Genomic DNA, 19,274 nt, shown 5'->3' with positions numbered 1-19,274 from the left:
GCCAGGCAGGTGGGAAAGCTCAGCTTAACCATCTTGTTGACTTTGCAAAGGTTTAGCATACACTGCCACAGATGCAAAACTTTTGTGCAAACCTGCAATGGTTAGAAATGTGGTCCTTTTAAGAAGAAAAAAAGAGAGTCTCAGTGTTCTGCATTTGCTGCTACAAGATGGCTACATCTCATGCTACCTGATCGCAAGCGTTTCTAGGCATGTTGGCTTCTGCCTTTTCGTCTGCTAACCAGTGTCAGAGAAGAATCACTACATTTCTCCCCGCCCCAAACATCTATCCTCACAAATTTCCTTCAGTGCTTTAATTTGTAAAGGATCAGGTATTTCATGGAAGGGTTGTACTTTATGAATGTTGTAATCCGCTTTGAGAGCTCTGTTCTAAAAGCGGGGTACAAATCTAATAATACAGTGGTACCTCGGGTTAAGTACTTAATTTGTTCCGGAGGTCCGTTCTTAACCTGAAACTGTTCTTAATCTGAAGCACCACTTTAGCTAATGGGGCCTCCTGCTGCCGCCGCGCCGCTGGAGCACAATTTCTGTTCTCATCCTGAAGCAAAGTTCTTAACCTGAAGCACTATTTCTGGGTTAGCGGAGTCTGTAACCTGAAGCGTATGTAATCTGAGGTACCACTGTATATATAAAAAAGAATAGCCTATGTATGCAATTCTCTCTTGCCTCTCTCAGTGACTTTGCTCTTTCTTCGGGAAGCCTTTCAAGAGAGAAAGGCGGCTAACATTTCCCCATCATGAGAGCCAGCGTGGTGTAGTGGTTCAGAGCGGTGGACTCGTAATCTGGTGAACCGGGTTCGCTTCCCTGCTCCTCCACATGCAGCTGCTGGGTGACCTTGGGCCAGTCACACTTCTCTGAAGTCTCTCAGCCCCACTCACCTCACAGAGTGTTTGTTGTGGGGGAGGGAGGGAAAGGAAAATGTTAGCCGCTTTGAGACTCCTTAGGGTAATGATAAAGTGGAATATCAAATCCAAACTCTTCTTCTTCATCATCACAAATCAAGCATTTTTGCTTGCAGACCTTCGAGCAACTTTCTCCAACCTTCAGTCTGCCCCTAGGTCTGGCCCGCCATGCTAAGTAAGGATACAGGCCTACTACAGGAATCACAGCAAAAGGTGAGCTTCCCAGGTCATCTGCACCTCTGCAAGCCTAGCCCAGGGTCTGTACACTTCCCCATGTTGCTCAGTTACTCAATCATATTTCCAGCATCCCAAGCTTTTCAGCTGAGCTACCCGTGCCACTTAATCCAAGCTGCCGTTCTTGGTCTCTGGCTCGCTGCCAGCTGTTGACTGACCAGCTGTCTGTAATAATTAACAACTCCAGTTGGCAGAATTAGACACCCTTTTCCCGGCCAACAAAAACATCTGGGGATGTATTTTTCCCTCCCCCCATAGGAATGGTTCCGAGTTGGGGGGGGGGGGTAGAGCACATGTTTCACTCGCCTCCTCCAGGGTCCACCTTGAACTGTGAAACATACACCATCCTTTGGTACAGGGCACTCAGTTTCTGGTATAGTCCCATGACTGGCAAATGGGCCAGTCTTTGTAAATGGCAGGTCCATGAGCTGAGAGAAAGAGAGACCTCTCAACGGAGGAGGGTTTCATTTACTCATAGGAACAAGCTCGTTTGTAAAACTAGTTTGTTTTAACGAACTATGTGCTGCCCTTCAATTAAAAAAACATGTTCAGGGTGCTTTGCAACACTATCTATACAGCAGCACTATACTACAAACAGCTGATGAAGGCAAACTGTCGGCGCAAACCTAGCAGCAATGAGTAATATCGTCAAGGGGCAGGTGGGGACATAACAGACCAACCGGAATCAAGAGGTCAACTCTGCTGCTTCTGATCTGCTCTACTGCAACTGTTTGCCACCTCCTTCTCTTCCCTTGTTAGCCTAAAGCAGAGGTGGTAGCTAGCAACTGTTTGCTTGCCATTGCCTCAATATTGCCAATTTGCTATGCTGATGCCTCTTGGGCAAGGAAGGCCCAGTGGGCAACCCTGGTTGGGGTAAGGGCAAGTGAATCAACCAATTTGTCTGAAAACTACATACAGTACAAAGTTGCATGTTGTGGGAGGGCGGGGTGGGGTCGGTGGGAAGGATACTCCAGGCCTATGTAAAAACAGAATATAGGGGCTGCACTGGCTACCAATTACTTTCCGGGTCCAATTTGAAGTGCTGGTTTTGACCTATAAAAGCCTTAAACGGCTCAGGACTGCAATACCTCAAGGACCGCCTCTTTCCATATGAACCTACCCGGACCCTGAGATCATCTCCTGAGGCCCTCCTTCATGTGCCGCCTCCTCGAGGGTCCAGAAGGTGGAAACATGAGAACAGGCCTTCTCTGCAGTGGCTCCCCATCTGTGAAATGCTCTCCCCAGGGAAGTTCGCCTGGCGCCTTCATTACGCACCTTTAGGCTCCAGGTAAAAACATTCCTTTTTAACCAGGCCTTTGGTTGACCTGATCAACATCCCATACCCTTTTAAAACATGGATCTTATTTTATTTATACCCCGCCCTCCTCAGCCCGGACCGGGCTCAGGGCGGCTAACACCATAAAAACAATTGATTAAAATACAACTTAAAAACAAGATTAAAATACAACGTTAAAATGCAGCCTCATTTCAGTAGAAACTCAAATCAAAAACTTTTTGGGGATGAAAACGTCAAATTTTCACCAAGGCCAACTATCCAGACTGGTCCTACATGGGCCAGAAAAAAGGCAGGGAAGTCCCCAAATAGGAGTTCCATCACAGAAGGAGAAAGAAAAAAGAAAAGAGGGGGAGGGGATCAAGTTGATTCCAAGCCAAGGGCCAGGCGGAACAACTCTGTCTTACAGGCCCTGCGGAAAGAAATCAGATCCCACAGGGCCCTGGTCTCATGAGAGGCCGGAGCCAGTGTTGAAAAGGCCCCGGCTCTGGTTGAAGCTAATCTAACTTCCTTAGGGCCCGGGACCTCTAGGGCGTTGCTATTCAAATTATTATTATTAATAATAATAATAATAGGCAGAGAGAGGGTAACACAAAGGAACAGAAAGTAGGTCATGACAAGGTTAGGCCTGGCCTTGGTGAGTAACCAACAGGTAGGCCAGTCGCTTTCCCCTTTTAAGACAACCCTGAAGAACTCTATTCTGTATGCACACATAATGGAATGGCCCACATTACTGAGAAAGTTCAGGAAATGTGTAGATGGGTCAGGCACCATAGTGTTTCCTTGGTCAAGTTTTCCACTAGTTCCTAATCACAATTTCCCTACTGCTGTCCCTCCTCAGAAACCTCCCAACCCCATTCAACAGATCCTGATTACTACCACCACCAGCAAGCCACATATTGCAGTGTGAAAAGTACATTTCCACAAAACCAAACTGGATTCATGGCTCTCTTTTAGCTGTTGACACAGGAGAGATGTCTTTCCTGAAGCTGTGCACAAGCACACAGCCAAAGAATCCCTGGTTGGCCTGCATAACCTGTTGGCCTGGTGTTCTGTGCAGAATGGTAATTTATTTCAAGACAGACATTTCCGCTTTGCTTGCCTTGTCCCTGGCCTGCCAGGGTCAAGCAGTCAGCAAGCCCCAAGTTTTTTGACTGTGAAGCAGCTGGCACTTGCCTCTGGGCAGCTAATATAACTCTGTGTGTGTGTGTGTGTGTGTGTGTGTGTGTGTGTGTGTGTGTTTATTTTGCTGTGCGGAAGTCTTCCACTCAACCTGCATAAAAGAGCACCTTGTGACAGACATGCTCCTTCCCTTCAAAAGCCCAGGCTAGAGTTCAGGCCTCTACCTATAATGTAGCATTAGATCAGGACCAACGATTGGCCCAAATGGCCTGTCCAACTTGCTTACTCTTTGGCACTGGCACAAGGTAATGTAGATCACATGGTGGAATGATAAGGGGCAACTAAAGATGGAAGGAATGAGCAAGTTCTGTACAGCGATGCAAATCCCCAATGCCTCTCTGCAAAGTCATGTCTCAATAATAGCCTCTGCATCTTCTCCACGTTTGAGATGCAAAAGCTGTTGAGATCTCCCAGAGAAGTGGGAAGGTGAAAATTATATTTTGGACACGATACAGTAGTGGAGGAACAGGACATCCCTGGAGCCTGAACATCCTGCTCCTGCACAGCAAGGTCGTTCAAAAAAATCCTTCTTGATTAACACAGCATATATACATGCAAAAGCATGAAAGGCGTAAGTAGGCACCCTTCCAGTTCTGTGATGTATCACAGCTCAGGTGAGTAACTCCAATGCCCTATTGCAGCTTTGCATTCATGGCACTGAGATGACAAAATATTCTATACTGATTTTAAAAACCTACATATTTAAGGGCCCCCCAAAAAACCCTATTCCACTGCTAAGCACTAGCAGACCTTTAACCTCAGAGCAATGACAGCATGCCTGAGAATATTTAAATTATGGTCAGAGAGAATGACAAGTCCACCTTGATTTCAATTCCATTTTTTAAAAAAGTAGCGAAGTGGGGGAAATGAAAGGATGGAAGCTAGTCTTGAAGGAAGAGAAAGTTGAAAGTGGCACGAAAGTACAGTATTTACTTTAATCTAACGCACACCTCAATTTTCAAAACCTTGAAACCCAAAAAGGGTTTGCTGGCGAATGTAAATGCGCCACCAAATCTAATGTGCACTCTAATTATCGCAAATGTAATTTGGCCAAAAAAGTGCACATTACTTTCAAGTAAATATGGTAATAATGTTTGAATGAACCAGGACTTTAAAGGTGGGCTTTTTATATTAAAAATGCTTAGAACAAAAAGAAATATATTTTTGTAACAACACTGCATCTGTGTGCATATTTCTTTTTTTATGAATAATTATTTGTTGTTGTTTTGCTGGAACCCGGAAGTCAACGGTCAGCAACAGGGCACACAATGCTAAGGAGGGGTGCCAAGAGCGGGGCTCTTAAGGTCTTTTAATACTGCATGCAATTTCCATGCTGGAAATGCTAAGGCATGGAGCACACTGGCCCAGGGACTGCAGGCAGCTATTAATGTGCTTCTCAGGCTGCAAGTGATAAAAGCAGGGGCATTCCAAGGTTACCCAGGCTAAAATGTGTGCTTGCTTGCATGCATGCACACAAACACTGCTAGCTGTGTGTTCAAAGTCAGACTGCAATGTCTCCCACCCATGTGGAACAGGAGGTCTGACTGGGTTCCTTGGCGGCAGGGAAATTAACCAAGTTCCCAGGCTCTGTTGCAAACTGGAAACAGGGTAGGAGTCAATTAGCGTCAGCACTGACCTGCGAGCAAAGGGCATTCTTGTGGATCTTCTTGTAGATGAGAGCTGGGCAGATAAAACAGATGAGGCTTCCCATCGTTGCACCTGTTAGGCCCAAGATGGTCTCCACTGGCAAAGAAGAACAAACAAACTGTGAGCAACAGCTCTAGCCAAGACAGAGATTGCGTTCGAGTTAAGTCAGTGGTTCAAAGGGAGTCCGGAGGCAAAAGCTGAAGGTCACTTAGCATGACTCAGACACTCCTCGACCACTCATGAGCAGGACGGTGAAGAATGTGCCTTCCCCAACCTTCCCCCTGCCCTCCCCCCGTATGGCTATGGGTAACACGGGGATTGTAATCCACTTGACAGTGACAGCACAAGATCACGCCATGACGCTCTGCTTTCCTTAGTGTGACAAAGTGACGCCCGTAGTGGCATACTCACACTCACTAAAGTGGATTAGAATACTCGCTTCACCCTTAAGTACGTGTTGAAGGGCATGGGAAGCACACTTCTAAGCATCCCGATGGTTTCTATGGTCGGATGACAAACGGCACTTAAGGGAAAACTAATTCATGATAAGTGAATTTTGAATATGCACTCTCTGAGTCTGGATTTCCTAAGGTTATCATGAGGTGTAGAACTTCATCCTTCATGCTGGAGCTTTGAATCAAGACAAAACCTTGAGACAACTGGCTGCAGTTACCCACTGCAACTAAAAACCCAGGAAATCCCTTTTCACTATTCCCTCTAACCCCTCCCTTTCTAAAACCCTTGGGCTTTTTTTAATATCCTACCCAGTGAGGCAGGCTAGGGCAAGAGATAATCACTATCTGGGTGAGGTTCATAGCCAAACAGGGATATGAGTTTTTATATCCCATGTCCTAGTCCAATACGCTAACCATTAAACTACACTGGCTCCCAGACCTTCTGAAGTTCTTGATCCAATTTTCTACCTGGCTAAGTTGCTTACATGGAATCTGATAAACCCCTCTGTAGCTCAGTGCTCCTTCTGCCTCCCCTACAAATATATATGACCAGATCTTGAAGACGACACCGGGCACATAGATATTTGATGTCCTCGTCGGTACTATGTATGTATACCAAGATGGCTGCAAGCAACTTAGAGAACAGAACGTTAAGCTAGGCTTAGTCCTATATAGAACGATGACCGTTTCAAAGCAAGATGTCCCAGAACTATATAAATCCTTGGGAATAAGAATGCAAAAGAAATGGGTGGAAACAAACATGGAGGGCACAGCCAAATGAAAAAAAAATGGTGTGCCGATAATAAGCAAACGTTCAGAAGTATAATCACTCCAGTTCTGTGCACAGATAGACATCTCTGAATGCAGAGGTATAAAGAAACAGCACACAGACACATATTTAAACTTATAATGCCATATGCCGCTATGAAACACCCACAATCATCGGCTCAAGAGGTGGTAGCTAGTAGCAGGCTGCTTATCAACACCCACATACTGTAATGCATATCTAAGGCAGTTACAAATGTTTACAATATCATCATCTAACTGTGCTAAATTGCACTGGGAGTGGGGGGGCGGAGTGGGAGTTGCAGCATTTAAATGGCTTGAACTATGCATAAAGACTCGCTCATTCCCTGTACTGTGTCATGACCAGAAATTACTTCCTGACTAGTCTCTACTGAAGCATCAAGCAAAGGCAGTAAATACCTGCAGATAGGCATTTCCTGTGACTGTGCCGATATTGTCTTTTATTTGAACAATGTATATGCCACTTAACTAAAACAGTCTTTAAGCATTTTACAAAGATACAATACAAAATATAAAAAATCAGCTATTGTAGAATGCCCCTAAGCACCTTCTCCAAGCACTATGAAACTTTTCTATTTGAAGTAGACTTCAGTAGCTATAATTAAACTAATGTGATCATTTCTACGTGCATTTCAGAATAACTGAATATACATTTTATGCGTGTTCAAATCTTCATAGGCACATGGGAGGCTTTTATATGTGTAATTTAGCCGAAAGGCATGCAAACCTGCTACAAACCCTAAAGACTAGAGATGGGGAGAATGAAAACGCAACTAATTAAGAAGCAGATTTCACTTACCGTTCGGGATCATGATTCCTCCAACCATGGTTCCAAACACAACTGCTAGTGTCAGGGCTTTAAATCGGAGAGGTGGCATATAACCACCTGCAGCAAATGTCCCATCTTTTTGCTAATTAAAAAAGAAAAGGCTAATGAATCAATCAGTTCTTTTAATTTTTTTTTATTTAGACAAAAAGGGATTTTCCTCTCTGTTTCTGGGAACCTGTCTCTGATGTCTACACAGCTGGAAACATTTGAACTACAGTCTCCTCCCAATATTCCCAACTATTTGATATGATGTGGGCATTACCCACTGAAGCCTAAGCCTTATACCTGTAAGTTTCTAAATTAACCATACCAATGTGGCTTCATGACCGCACCCTGAAATATCATGAAGGCTATGAGATCACCGCTGCTGGTCAGCATAATTTGGATTACTAAATTACAGATTTTCTCATCTTTTGATTTTTTATTTTTTAAAAAATAGTTACTGAACTTATTTGAAGATACAGATTAAGAATGAAACAAGCAGAACAGATGCAGAGAGTGAGTTATGAACATAGTAGACTTGAGACAGCTCAATTAACTATACATACTGATAATCTTAATTCTTTCTTTCTCCTTTATATTTTCTTTACAGGATCTTCCCTTTCAGAGTTTTGAGATGAAGAGATAATTCAAAAGATCCATAGTCTAGTCAGTGTATATCAAGGGCAGGGAGCAGGCATTATCATTTACACTTGCAAAGTCAATAAACCCTTCCCTTATTTTCCCAAATGAGTCTTTTATCTCTTGTCCCTTGGTTACCCTTAGTTCTTGTGATAATTTCTCTAAAGACACTTTGCCAAACATTTTGAAACTGCTGCTCAACATTTACGTTCTGCAGCGTCTTCCAGTTCTGAGCTACACACTGCTTGTGCAGCTGAGAATAAATGAATTAACAGCATTTTATGATCAGGATCTAAATTTCTATCCAAAAAACATATTTAACAGAACCAAAGTTGGAGATGAAGATATTCCAAGACCAGCAATCTGACTTATCTCCCAGCATACCAGCTTCCAAAACACGTGTACCCGGGGGCAATCCCACCACATGTGGAGGTATGTACCATCCACACCACACACTTTACAACATATAGGAGAAAGATTAGGGTTTATCAGAGATAATTTCATCACTGTCAAATACCATTTCTCTGGCAGTGGCGGATGTTGTTTTATATAGTGGCTTTAACCATGGAGCATTCCCATCATTTATTTCCATCTGTCTATCTAAACTTTATCCTCTAATGTATGCAGCAAGTCATTTGACTCCTTGTCAGACTCCAAAAGCCACCTATAGATGTTATAAACCTCTTATCACTCCCAAATAACTCAGTGTCTCCTGTTCAAATGCTGTAGGTTGGATTTTGATTTTGTCTTTATATGCCTACCAACTTTAAATGTGTGTAAAAGTTTTTCATGGCCTGGAAGCGAGTTCTTCTCCAAAACAGTGGATCACAGGAGGTGACATTTAGACTTCAAACCAATATGCAGATATTTGAACTAGCAGTCATAAAATAGTTCCTGCGGCCAAGATCCACCTGCAGAAATAATTCTACTTTGCTAGTTACATCATGTGTATTCCACCCCCCAGTAGTATGTACAGTTGTTACACAGAAGACCACAAGGAACCTAAGGAGGGGAATACACTGCATTAGAGTAGCACAAGTGTCAGAACAGCTTTCCATATAGCAGGCTGGGAAACAAAGTGGTGTAAGGCACAGAAAAGGAGGTAATTGCCACTTCCTTTCCCTATTACTAGAGGGGGGAACCTGTTGCTGAACTCCAACTCCCATCAGTTCCAGCCAGGGATGAGAAGAGTCGGAGTCTGACAACATCTGAAGAACCACAAGTTCCCCATCCCTACCCTAGGATTTGGTCACACATTGTGATGGCTGGTCTGATACCACATTGTTTCTCCACGATAGAGTTCAGTATGTTTTAGGTCATGTACTACCTTACGGTACCCAATCACCTGAAATACATGGATAATAGCCTGCAGCTGTTTCTACAGGCACTATAGTTATGCACAGGAAAGCTTGCAGCAAGTATCAGCATTTCTCCCTGACCACCCTGAAAGCTACTTAATGCTATTTTTCCATAGAAACATAACCACTTTCTCCTTTTTAGTCAAACATAGCAAAACTTGCTCAATACTACAGTTCCTGGTGATGAAGAAATGAGGAGACATCAGACCAAAACGCCACTAAGTGTGACCACCACCTCTAAGCCTGGAAGGGAGTAATTTTGCTTATTCTTTTCACGTGAAAGATAAAAGTGGGAAGTGGGGGAGAGAACAGAGAAGGGCAAAGATGTGAGGACACTCCTGGTTTAAGGTGAGGGAAGCCTAAAAACATCACAGTTAAGTCAAGAACAAGGAACTGTACTGAACCACAAGGGCTTTACCTGCTGTTCAAAGAGTAGGGTATTCAACGCCTGCCGGCAGGGCAGAATCATCATAGGAAACCCAACAGCTACAGACATCATGAACCCCACACGGATCATCTCGGTCACTACATTCGAAGGGAAGTTCATGAGCACATTCCCCTCAATGTCTCCGATGTAGCTCACATAGCCAAAGAACCCCACCTGTTCAAGGAGGAAAGGGGAATTACTTTCAGTGGTCACATACATTTGTTCAACAGAAAGAACAGAAAACTGGGCGTCCCTTGAGCCTGTCCTCAAGACAGTGGAAGACTATCTTCAATTAATCACATCTTTATCCCACACTCCCAACTGATTAGTCCAAATTCTTTAAGCTCTGGCTCATTAAAAAAAAAAAGATATCCGAGATCTCACATCACTTTTGTTGGGTTTCTCTATACATTTCCAAATTCTCATGTATCTTTCCCAAGGCTGAGTGACCAGAGCTGCATGCGGTATGAAAAGAGCAGATGCAGAATGGATTTATGACAGAGTAAAACAAATCCTCTACTATGATACAAAGCAGTGGGATGACATTAAGTCATTCCAAGCACCTGGCTATGACAACATGTAAGGATGCCTTCCAAAAAGTGACAATATTGCAATAACTTCACATTTTCCCTGACATCTTGAATGCGAACACTCACTTTGAAGCCATGGCCACATTTTTATCATCATGAGTAGAGATAATGACCTTGGACTGTTCCAAATACTGCTATGGAAGTCAAGATAGTAACCAAGGGAGTAGAAGTAACCGACCCCAAAACATCAACTCTCCCTTGTCATGACGTTCTCTACATTTAATTGGCTTTTATGTGATATATTTTATGTGACATAGCATACTTCATGTTTTCCTAGCTGCCAACAAGCTTATAATGAAGTACTTCAGGCTACTCTACAAAGGAAGGGCAGGATAATAATAATAATAATAATAATAATAATAATAATAATAATAATAATAATGATGATGATGATGTTACAAGTGTGGTTCATTGCATTCCCATGTTCCAAGCCCAACCAATGGTATTAATAGTTTGATGGTACTGAGAGGAGAGGAGTGACTACAGCTCAGCAAAGGAGGAACTCTAAAGAAACTAATCTAAATGAAAACACAAAAAAAGAAAGAGAAAAGAAAGTGCAGAGTCCTCTGTCAAAGTTAGCTTTTGACCCTTGTCTCACACAGAAAGTGGTGGACCCTCCATGCTCTCTCACCTGGGAGCTTTGCTTTCTTCTCCCAGTCTCACCCTTCCCTGTCTCTCACTCAGGATCCTTCCATAAATCCACCACTTTCATGTGTGTGTAATCCTTGGACCCCAATCACAGCCCAGAGCATAGGACAACAAAGGAAAACAAAAGCAAAAAAAGAGAAGAAAGAAGATAAAAAAGATGGAAAGAATAGAAGGAAAGAAGGAATGAATGAATGGATGAACTAACTTCTGATTTTTGTCTGTCAGCTAAATAAAATAAATTATTCGAAACATTCACTCTAGGATGATATCCAACTGTTCTACTTTCTGTTAAGCAATATTTTCTCAGTCTTGAGACCCAAATGTCTGAAATCAATTCATTTTCTTTTCACACAAAAAGTCCAAAAGGGGCTCTCTAACTATTATTATTAATAAATGCCGGCAGTTTTTTTTCTCTAGCCAAACGTATCAACTTTGCCTCCAATAACTTCAATATCCATTCCTCCATATTAAACAATAAATATTTCTGCCTTCGTCAATATAAGAGCCTCTCCACTACGATTAGCGATATTATTCCATAGCTCTTTCTCTGCTATGTATCCATTAATTTGCACCTAGTTCTGTAACTTCCGTTCCCATTTCCTGTTGCGCTTTTCGTGATTTTCCATCCTTATCTAAAAAAGCCCATCCCTTCCATTTACACTTCTATTCTTTTCCCAATAAAAGCGCCAGAGATTTGATAGCTTTTTCCTCTGAGTTCACCCCAAGTTGTAAAGGTAAAGGGACCCCTGACCGTTAGGTCCAGTCGCGGATGACTCTGGGGTTGCGGCGCTCATCTCGCTTTACTGGCCGAGGGAGCCGGCATACAGCTTCTGGGTCATGTGGCCAGCATGACTAAGCCGCTTCTGGCGAACCACAGCAGAAACACTGTTTTCCTTTCCGCCGGAGCGGTACCTATTTATCTACTTGCACTTTGACGTGCTTTCGAACTGCTAGGTTGGCAGGAGCAGGGACCGAGCAAAGGAAGCTGACCCCGTTGTGGGGATTCGAACTGCCAACCTTCTGATCGTCAAGTCCTAGGCTCTGTGGTTTAACCCACAGCGCCACCCCAAGTTGTACACAGAGCCAATTCTCTCTCAGCTGTGTTGATGTCAGATGTCACTCCATTTCTCCATCCATGACTAACTTGTGATGAACACATCACCACTTCTTCCTCCCGCCCCTTCACAGGCATGTACTAGCCCTAACTCTGAGAGCAGCAAAGGGCAAATGAGGAAGATATGTAATGCTCATCCTGATCTCAGGATACTGATGAAACAAGTTCTACTGTTGTCAGTCCCAGTATTTCTAGTACCTGTAGAGGCATCTCTGGGAAGGTATGTATCATGTTAAAACTATATCTTTCTTACTGTTCAATAAGAGTAAGGGGTTTTCCCTACACACACTCCAAGTGCTGTCTCTGCTGCTCTGGAAATGTCCCCAGAGAATGTCCACTGCACGTGGCAGAAAATGTCCCGACAGTTGTTTCTACACTTCTAGAAAACATGCTCAGAGGAATATTTTTTACTTTGGGAAGGAGATGGAGCAAAGAGGAGTTGTTGTCGTTTTTTTAAAGGTTTCTTACCGTAATATAAAAGGTAGTGACCACGTTTAGTGACGAGGCAAAGATGGAACTCATGATTTTAACCGACGGCTCATCCAGACTGTCGTAGGTTGGCAAGACCTGGCTGCAGAAAAGCAGGGAAATGTTAAAACATGTCAGGAAATTCTCCCTTGCCGGTAGAGTGTGCTTGCTGACACCTTCCCCACATGGAATTCAGGCACTTGCCTCTCTACTGCAGTTTACGCCAAGAGGTTTCTGAACACTCACAGGTTTAAGTGGTGCCCGTATATTCCTGCTCCCTCCCTCCCTGCCTGCCATTGCCACATGTGCAATGTAAATATTTCACATATTTTAAAAATAAAAATGTCGCAACTTGAATGACCGCTTGTTTGCCTCAGACACCAGTGGCAGAGCTCCAGACAGCACACTGCAGATTATTGTTCTTGGAGCATCCCGAGCTGATAATTAAAGCAATGCGGTGTTTACAGAATAACGAGCAGGAAGAGAGCTAGAGCATCATATTGTCAAAGAGAAAAGTTAAACAACCAAGACTAAACACTGCGCCTGTCGTATTTCAGCACTGATGCTTGAGCTCAACTCACAGAAAAGCGAAAGGGCCAATTACATGGGGCTTGGGTGCTTATGCACATGGAAAAGCTTTTTCCTAACATCAGGTGTACGGCTTATTGCAGCAGCCAGAGGATGCATGGGCCTGACTTGACCACATGCTCTTGAACACACAGGGACACCTTGAGAGGGTAAGTAGATAGGAAGGTCATTTAGGATAGAAGCACTTATGAAAACTACCATGCAAGAAAGTAGGGTGGTGGTGTGGAAATCCTTAGCTCTGCTTAGCAGCTGATTTATCTATTTTTTTTAGTTCTCCATCATTCAGAGGACTGGACAGTTCAGTGCTATTTAAGTATTTACGAAAATGGCAACGTCATGCTATCTATCTGGGTACCTTTATTACCACCACTGTTATATACAATGCAAATGTTGCTTGTCAATACAGCCAACCCTGAACATATGCTTGTATATTGAGTGGGGAATAGCACAGCAAAGGTAGGGGGGAACTCAAATGTTAGGTGTGTTAGTTGCACGTGAAAATCCAACCTTAGGGAAGTTCTTGCGATCTCCAACAAGAAGCCACTTGTAAGCGGCATCTTCTGCCTTGCCATTCCCAACAAACTGAGATCCAAAGAACAGGTGATGTCAACAGCAAACACAGGCCCTGCTGATTTGATTCAGGATCATGGCACTGAAGGGGTGGGAGGTGGGAGTTTGAACCTTTCCAATTAATGTAATTTCCAATTAAAACTGTGCCTCCCAAGGCTCTTTGCTTTGTTTCTGTAAATACAACAGAAACAATGTAAAGATTTGAACTCACTAGCAGGGTTTGAGTAAACACTTACAATTAACAAAATATAAGTATAAAAACTATAAAGATGAGAATAGAAGGATAAGAGACAATAACAATTAATATAGAGATACCATATGAGGATATATGAAAGAAGAAGGGGGAGTTAATATGGGGGGATGGGACCAGAAGAGGAAGTTGAGGGAAGTGGGAGAATTTTGATGATTGGACATGTTGCAATAAGATTAAAATGCAAAATTCAATATTTTTTATTAAAAACAAAACAAAACTGGGCCTCTCAATGCTCTTTGCTCATTGCTACAAATGGTGGCACTATGGGGAGTGGAGGGTGGATTTTAGTTGGCAAAAAAGAGCAGAGACTGAAAGGTTTATAACAGGCACCCCCAAACTCGCCCCTCCAGATGTTTTGGGACTACAACTCCCATCATCCCTAGCCAATAGGACCAGTGGTCAGGGATGATGGGAATTGTAGTCCCAAAACATCTGGAGGGCCGAGTTTGGGAGTGCTTGGTTTATAACCACTCGTCACCAGCAACATGACCCCTATTCAAATACCTGTCCTCCATGAATGCTATTAATTAAAAACAAACAAACAAAAACACCCAAGAGGTCTTGTTCATGGATCTCCCTTGTCACATCTAGTTTGGATCCGAGGCTCAACAGGAAGTAGGGAAGCATTCTATGAAGTACAAGCAATGTAGCAATGGGCAAAAATTGAACGTCTGTCTCCAGACGCAGCATACCTTACGATCACTCAGTACTGGAGAACAATTACTCAGTACTCCAGAACAAACAGCACCGCCTCGCCCTGCATACGAACTCTCCAGAGGCTACTGTCTGGTTGACAAAATGCTGAACTAGAAGGGACTTTTGGTCTCATCTAGAGCTGAAAATCTTATATATTTTAAGGGAGTAATTCTGGAGTCAGAAGGATCAAAAGTCATTTACTGCCTCTGCTTCATGAACCATCCCCAAGACATTTTGGCTTTCCAGATATAGCTGTAAAAAGTCCTCTAAACCAGCAAGGCACGTCACACACCAAGCCTCCCTGACTCTCGGGACTCCAGCACACACGACAAGCAGCACACCCTAAATGTGTGCGGAGTTTATTTCTGAGGTAAAATGCCCACCCTGAGGGCCAGGCCAGGATCAAGGCATTCAGGGCGAAGAAGCCTTTGTCTGACAAAACACTTTGTATGCTACAGGCTTAGGTTTCTTCACATCACTTGCAATCACATAAACGCCACTCCTCGGGGTAGACGGAAGGAAGATATTTAGACCAAATGCCCTTTACATTTATCTCTCTATTCCCAAGATGAACACAAGGAGAGAAAGAACACAAACAAGAAGCTCCGGAACCTGATACAGAGAAATAGCAGTTCCTTCTTGATGAAGAGAGAGCTGTTTCTTTTGTTAACAGATTTTCATCTCTGCCATACCAAAAAAAAAAGGGGGGGGGAAATCCCTTGCATGTAGAAAACAGAAAGGGTGCATTTGCAGCATTTGGGGGGGGGGGGTTCCATTACGGACAGCAAGCGACACAGCTCAGAGAAAAGGGCCCAATCCTACAAAATAAAAGAGGCCTCAGGGGCCAAGCAGCTGGAGTATTTGATCACAGTTAGAGTATCTGAGTCTCATTTCATCTTACAGAGGATGGATTGCCATCCACCAGTCTACTCGCCTGGAAATGGGGACGTGCCCTGCATATTGGAGAAGGGAAAAGGAAGCATAGTGTGGTCAACGTCAAGATGGGTGTTCAGAGTCTTTCAAAAGCAAACGTTTAAAAATACACAGCACCCATTATGCTACATAGGAATGCTTGAGGAATCTGGCATTTGCAAATTCCAGTGTGAACTGACTAACACCCCCTGGACTTCAGCAGATCAGAACTCATACACCAGATTTCACGTTTCCTGGATGTTCTGACATAGTTCTTGGCTGAACCAATGCTTCAAAATGCATATTTTTGAGAGAATATCACTTTAAACCGCGTATTGAAATACATACAGTCATACCTTGGGTCTTGAACATCTTGTGAGTCAAACATTTTGGCTCCCAAATGCCGCAAACCCAGAAGTCAGTGTTCTGGTTTGCAAATGTTTTTTGGAACCCGAACGTCTGCCGCAGGTTCCGATTGCCCACAGGAGCTTCCTGCAGCCAATAAGAAGTCGCGCCTTGGTTTCCGAACATTTTGGAAGTCAAACGGACTTCCGGAACGGATTCCATTCAACTTCCGAGATACCACTGTATTTAAATGCACGTTTTGGTGCAGTTCTTTTTTCTTTTGTCTTACCGATTAATGAGGAAACAGAAGAACAGATTTATGGCTGAACACTCTTCAAAGTGAGAGTAGAAATAAGGTTGATTCGCCTTTCCTTACAGTGCTGGCTTCCATTGCACCAGGAACGACAGTGGTGTTAGACTCACCCCCAAAAATAGTGCCGGCCACCTGGGTTGGGACGTTCACTCAAGGATCCACCATGCTTCTGTGTGAAATCCCTGCCTCAAAGGTTACACCACCATTGTTCACATTACAAACAAGCTGTTGTGATGGGGAGACTAGCCTAAGGTCAACATAGGAAGGCTGTAGCAGAGCTAATATTACATTTCTATGCTTCCTGGCTCCCTGCCCCATGCACAATCTGTTAGACCATATGGCACGCTTGCGGGGGGCAAAGACGTTTCTCTTTGAATTTGGCAATGACAAGCCTCAATGCCAGAAAGAGCCAACACCACAAGGAAAGTAGGCTTGTGCAAGCCATAGCAACCAGCATTCCGATGCATGTTACTTTTTCGCCTCTAGAGGGAAGGAACTCAGGTCTTATGCTTGTCACTTAAAAAAAAAAAAAAGGAGGGGGGAGTGTGAATTGAGAGGTCAGTGACTGCAAGCCTGTCTACTCTGGGATTCATCCGCATGTGACATCATACGGGCCAAGAAGTGTGTGTTATTCTTGCCCTTGGGAAAAATTATAGGTTTAAGCTTTCGGTTTGGCTTGCCATACTGGTGGTGTAGCAATCTATATTTAGATAGATATGTGAATATACTAGTCCAGAACGTATAATTTTCCTGTGTTTCCAACTCCCAACAAATGAAGGTTGGTTACTGAATGGTCGCCACAAGAAAAAACGAGGACAATTTTGGATTTTTGAAAAGCCTGCTGTGGTAACTAGGTACAGCTACAAAAGAATGAATCAACCCTTCTGTCACCAATTATAGCAGAGACACTTAAAACTGAGTGAGGCATGTTCTAGCTGAGAGACATAATAAGCAGGGGGGGAAAGGTGAAGAGCCCAGCCGTGCCAAACTAATGCTAACTGCCCATCCCAGGTCCCCAGCTGAACATACACCTATGTTTTCAGCTGGGTCACTTTTCAGAGAAGCCACAAATCAGAGGGTGGCGAGGACAACGCTATCAGAATGTAAATGGGACTCATCTGTGGATGAAAGCTTCCATCTGTCACAACAACAACAAACCCCCCACAACTAAGGATATGCATGTGCTACACCAAAAAACCCCACAAGTTTTCCATCCAGGATAGATTGTGCCAATGCTCAGCATTTGCTTCCATGATTAACTTTTATTGACAGATTTGGGGCTTTGAGATACGCAGCAGAAAGAAAAGAGGGGTGGAAAGAGAGAGAGGGAGGGAGGCATGAGAGGAGAGAAGGAGTTTGCAGTCAGGAAGAAACAGAATAGGGGGCCCAGGGAAAGCCACAGGAGGGGGTTGCATTACGTAACAGAGATCCCATTTGGACTACTGAGGTTTCTGAGCCTTCAGATGTCAGTGACTCAAAGTCTCCACCCTCTTCTCTCAAAGCAAGAGGTTTAAAACATGTTGCTGCTGCTGTTTTAATAAAAGCCAAGAGCCTCAAGCCAAACTCTGGGTTAGCCTTTGTTTTGTGTATTGCACAAACAGAATGCAGAGAGCCCTGCCCACAGCCCAAGAGGGCAACAGGAACCCTATAATCAGCAATGTCAACTTGACCCAAGATCTGTTTCCGTTTACTTAAATATTCTTAGCTGAAATTGTTGTGATGCCTAATGAAGACAAACGCGTAAATCATTTTAGGCGGGCTTCGGTGGCCCTACAGTGGTGTAATTATGTCCACTTAAGTTCTCGTTACCTGTCTAGAACAGGGGTCAGTGGCATCCTTAGTAAAGAGACATGACAGCCAACGGAAAATTACACTGGGGATGTATTTGCCTCCTACGAACAAGAAGCTTCTTAAGCACAATGACTCCAGAGTGAAATATAACCCCTTCTCCCAGCTAGGTAACAAAAGGGTCACAACCCAGTCAGATGCTGTACCTCAGTGGGCTGTAAAATATTTTGATTAAAATGAAGACGAGGGGACCAGATGGTATCTATCCCGTACAGGCCACCCTGACCCTTTGCCCTTAAACAAAACTCCTTCCACCCTGCAATCTCTAAGCAGCTGAAGTTGCTGGTACTTACGACTGACAGGCGAAAGACATGCCAAAGATAGGAATGCAGCGAAAAATGCCCTCCCAGCGTGCGTAACTGACCCGCTGCAGCCACTGCCCGCCAAAGAGGCCGTGCTTGAAAGCGGAGAGCACGATCTGCAGCCAAGGAAAAGAAAAGAGAGGTTACAATCTAGACAACAGAGACGCCAAACCCAAACCAACGTCTGGCAAGCCAGATTGCAACAACCAGATGAGCGCCGTGAAAACGATTAAGGGGCCAGGCATCCCGTTTGGTTGCGAGTGTGAGCCTCCTTCCTGGGGGAGGCCTTGCGCTGTGTCCCGTCTCCTTAGGCCTTGCCCTCCCCCCCCCCACAAGGTGAGTGACCAAACTACAGTTCTCATAAGGTTCCACACATTAACAGTGTGCCACACACAGAAAGGGATGCTTAGTAAATTAATAATTGCTTAAGTCAAGTAAGAACTTGGAATATGAGGTTGAATGTATGTAAATATACCAAAATCTTGAGGGAGAATTTCCTGAAGAAAGAAATTAAATATTATAGCTTAATCTAAGAAGAAATGTAACATATGGACTTTGTTTATAAATTTGATTATAAATATATCAAAACCGTGAGAGAGAATTTACTGAAGAAGCCCGAGACTCTTCATGGGCGAAACAGGTGACAAACGCCGGCACCCTGTCTAACTCTTGTGCATAGCATCACCGACATCACCGTTTGATCCAACTTACCTTTGTGAATATCTACAGGAGCCTGGCTAAAGGAACCTTTAAAGACTGAATCTTCCTTTTGGACACAATTTGAATACGTTTTCTGTTTCTGGCTTCTGTAGTAGATCTTGTATATAGCTCTCTCAATTTTGGGATTATTAAT

The 19,274-nt window shown here is 43.6% G+C and overlaps 1 protein-coding gene across 2 annotated transcripts in view; it reads right to left on the bottom strand.

Moving 5' to 3' along the window:
- Positions 1-19,274, bottom strand: part of SLC38A10 (solute carrier family 38 member 10) — an 82,389-nt gene that overhangs the window by 38,906 nt on the left and 24,209 nt on the right. For both annotated transcript variants that reach the window (XM_083727443.1, XM_083727444.1), the window contains exons 6-10: positions 18,413-18,537; positions 12,595-12,697; positions 9,766-9,948; positions 7,339-7,450; positions 5,267-5,373 (exon numbers count right to left, since the gene is read on the bottom strand). In XM_083727443.1, coding sequence (XP_083583569.1) covers positions 5,267-5,373; positions 7,339-7,450; positions 9,766-9,948; positions 12,595-12,697; positions 18,413-18,537 — 630 coding nt within the window. The remainder of the gene's footprint in view (positions 1-5,266; positions 5,374-7,338; positions 7,451-9,765; positions 9,949-12,594; positions 12,698-18,412; positions 18,538-19,274) is intronic.

This window comes from Podarcis gaigeae, assembly GCF_964106915.1.
Source record: "Podarcis gaigeae genome assembly, chromosome: 2".
In the NCBI taxonomy this organism is placed as follows: domain Eukaryota; kingdom Metazoa; phylum Chordata; class Lepidosauria; order Squamata; family Lacertidae; genus Podarcis; species Podarcis gaigeae.
This window is presented reverse-complemented; position numbering and strand designations above follow the sequence as displayed.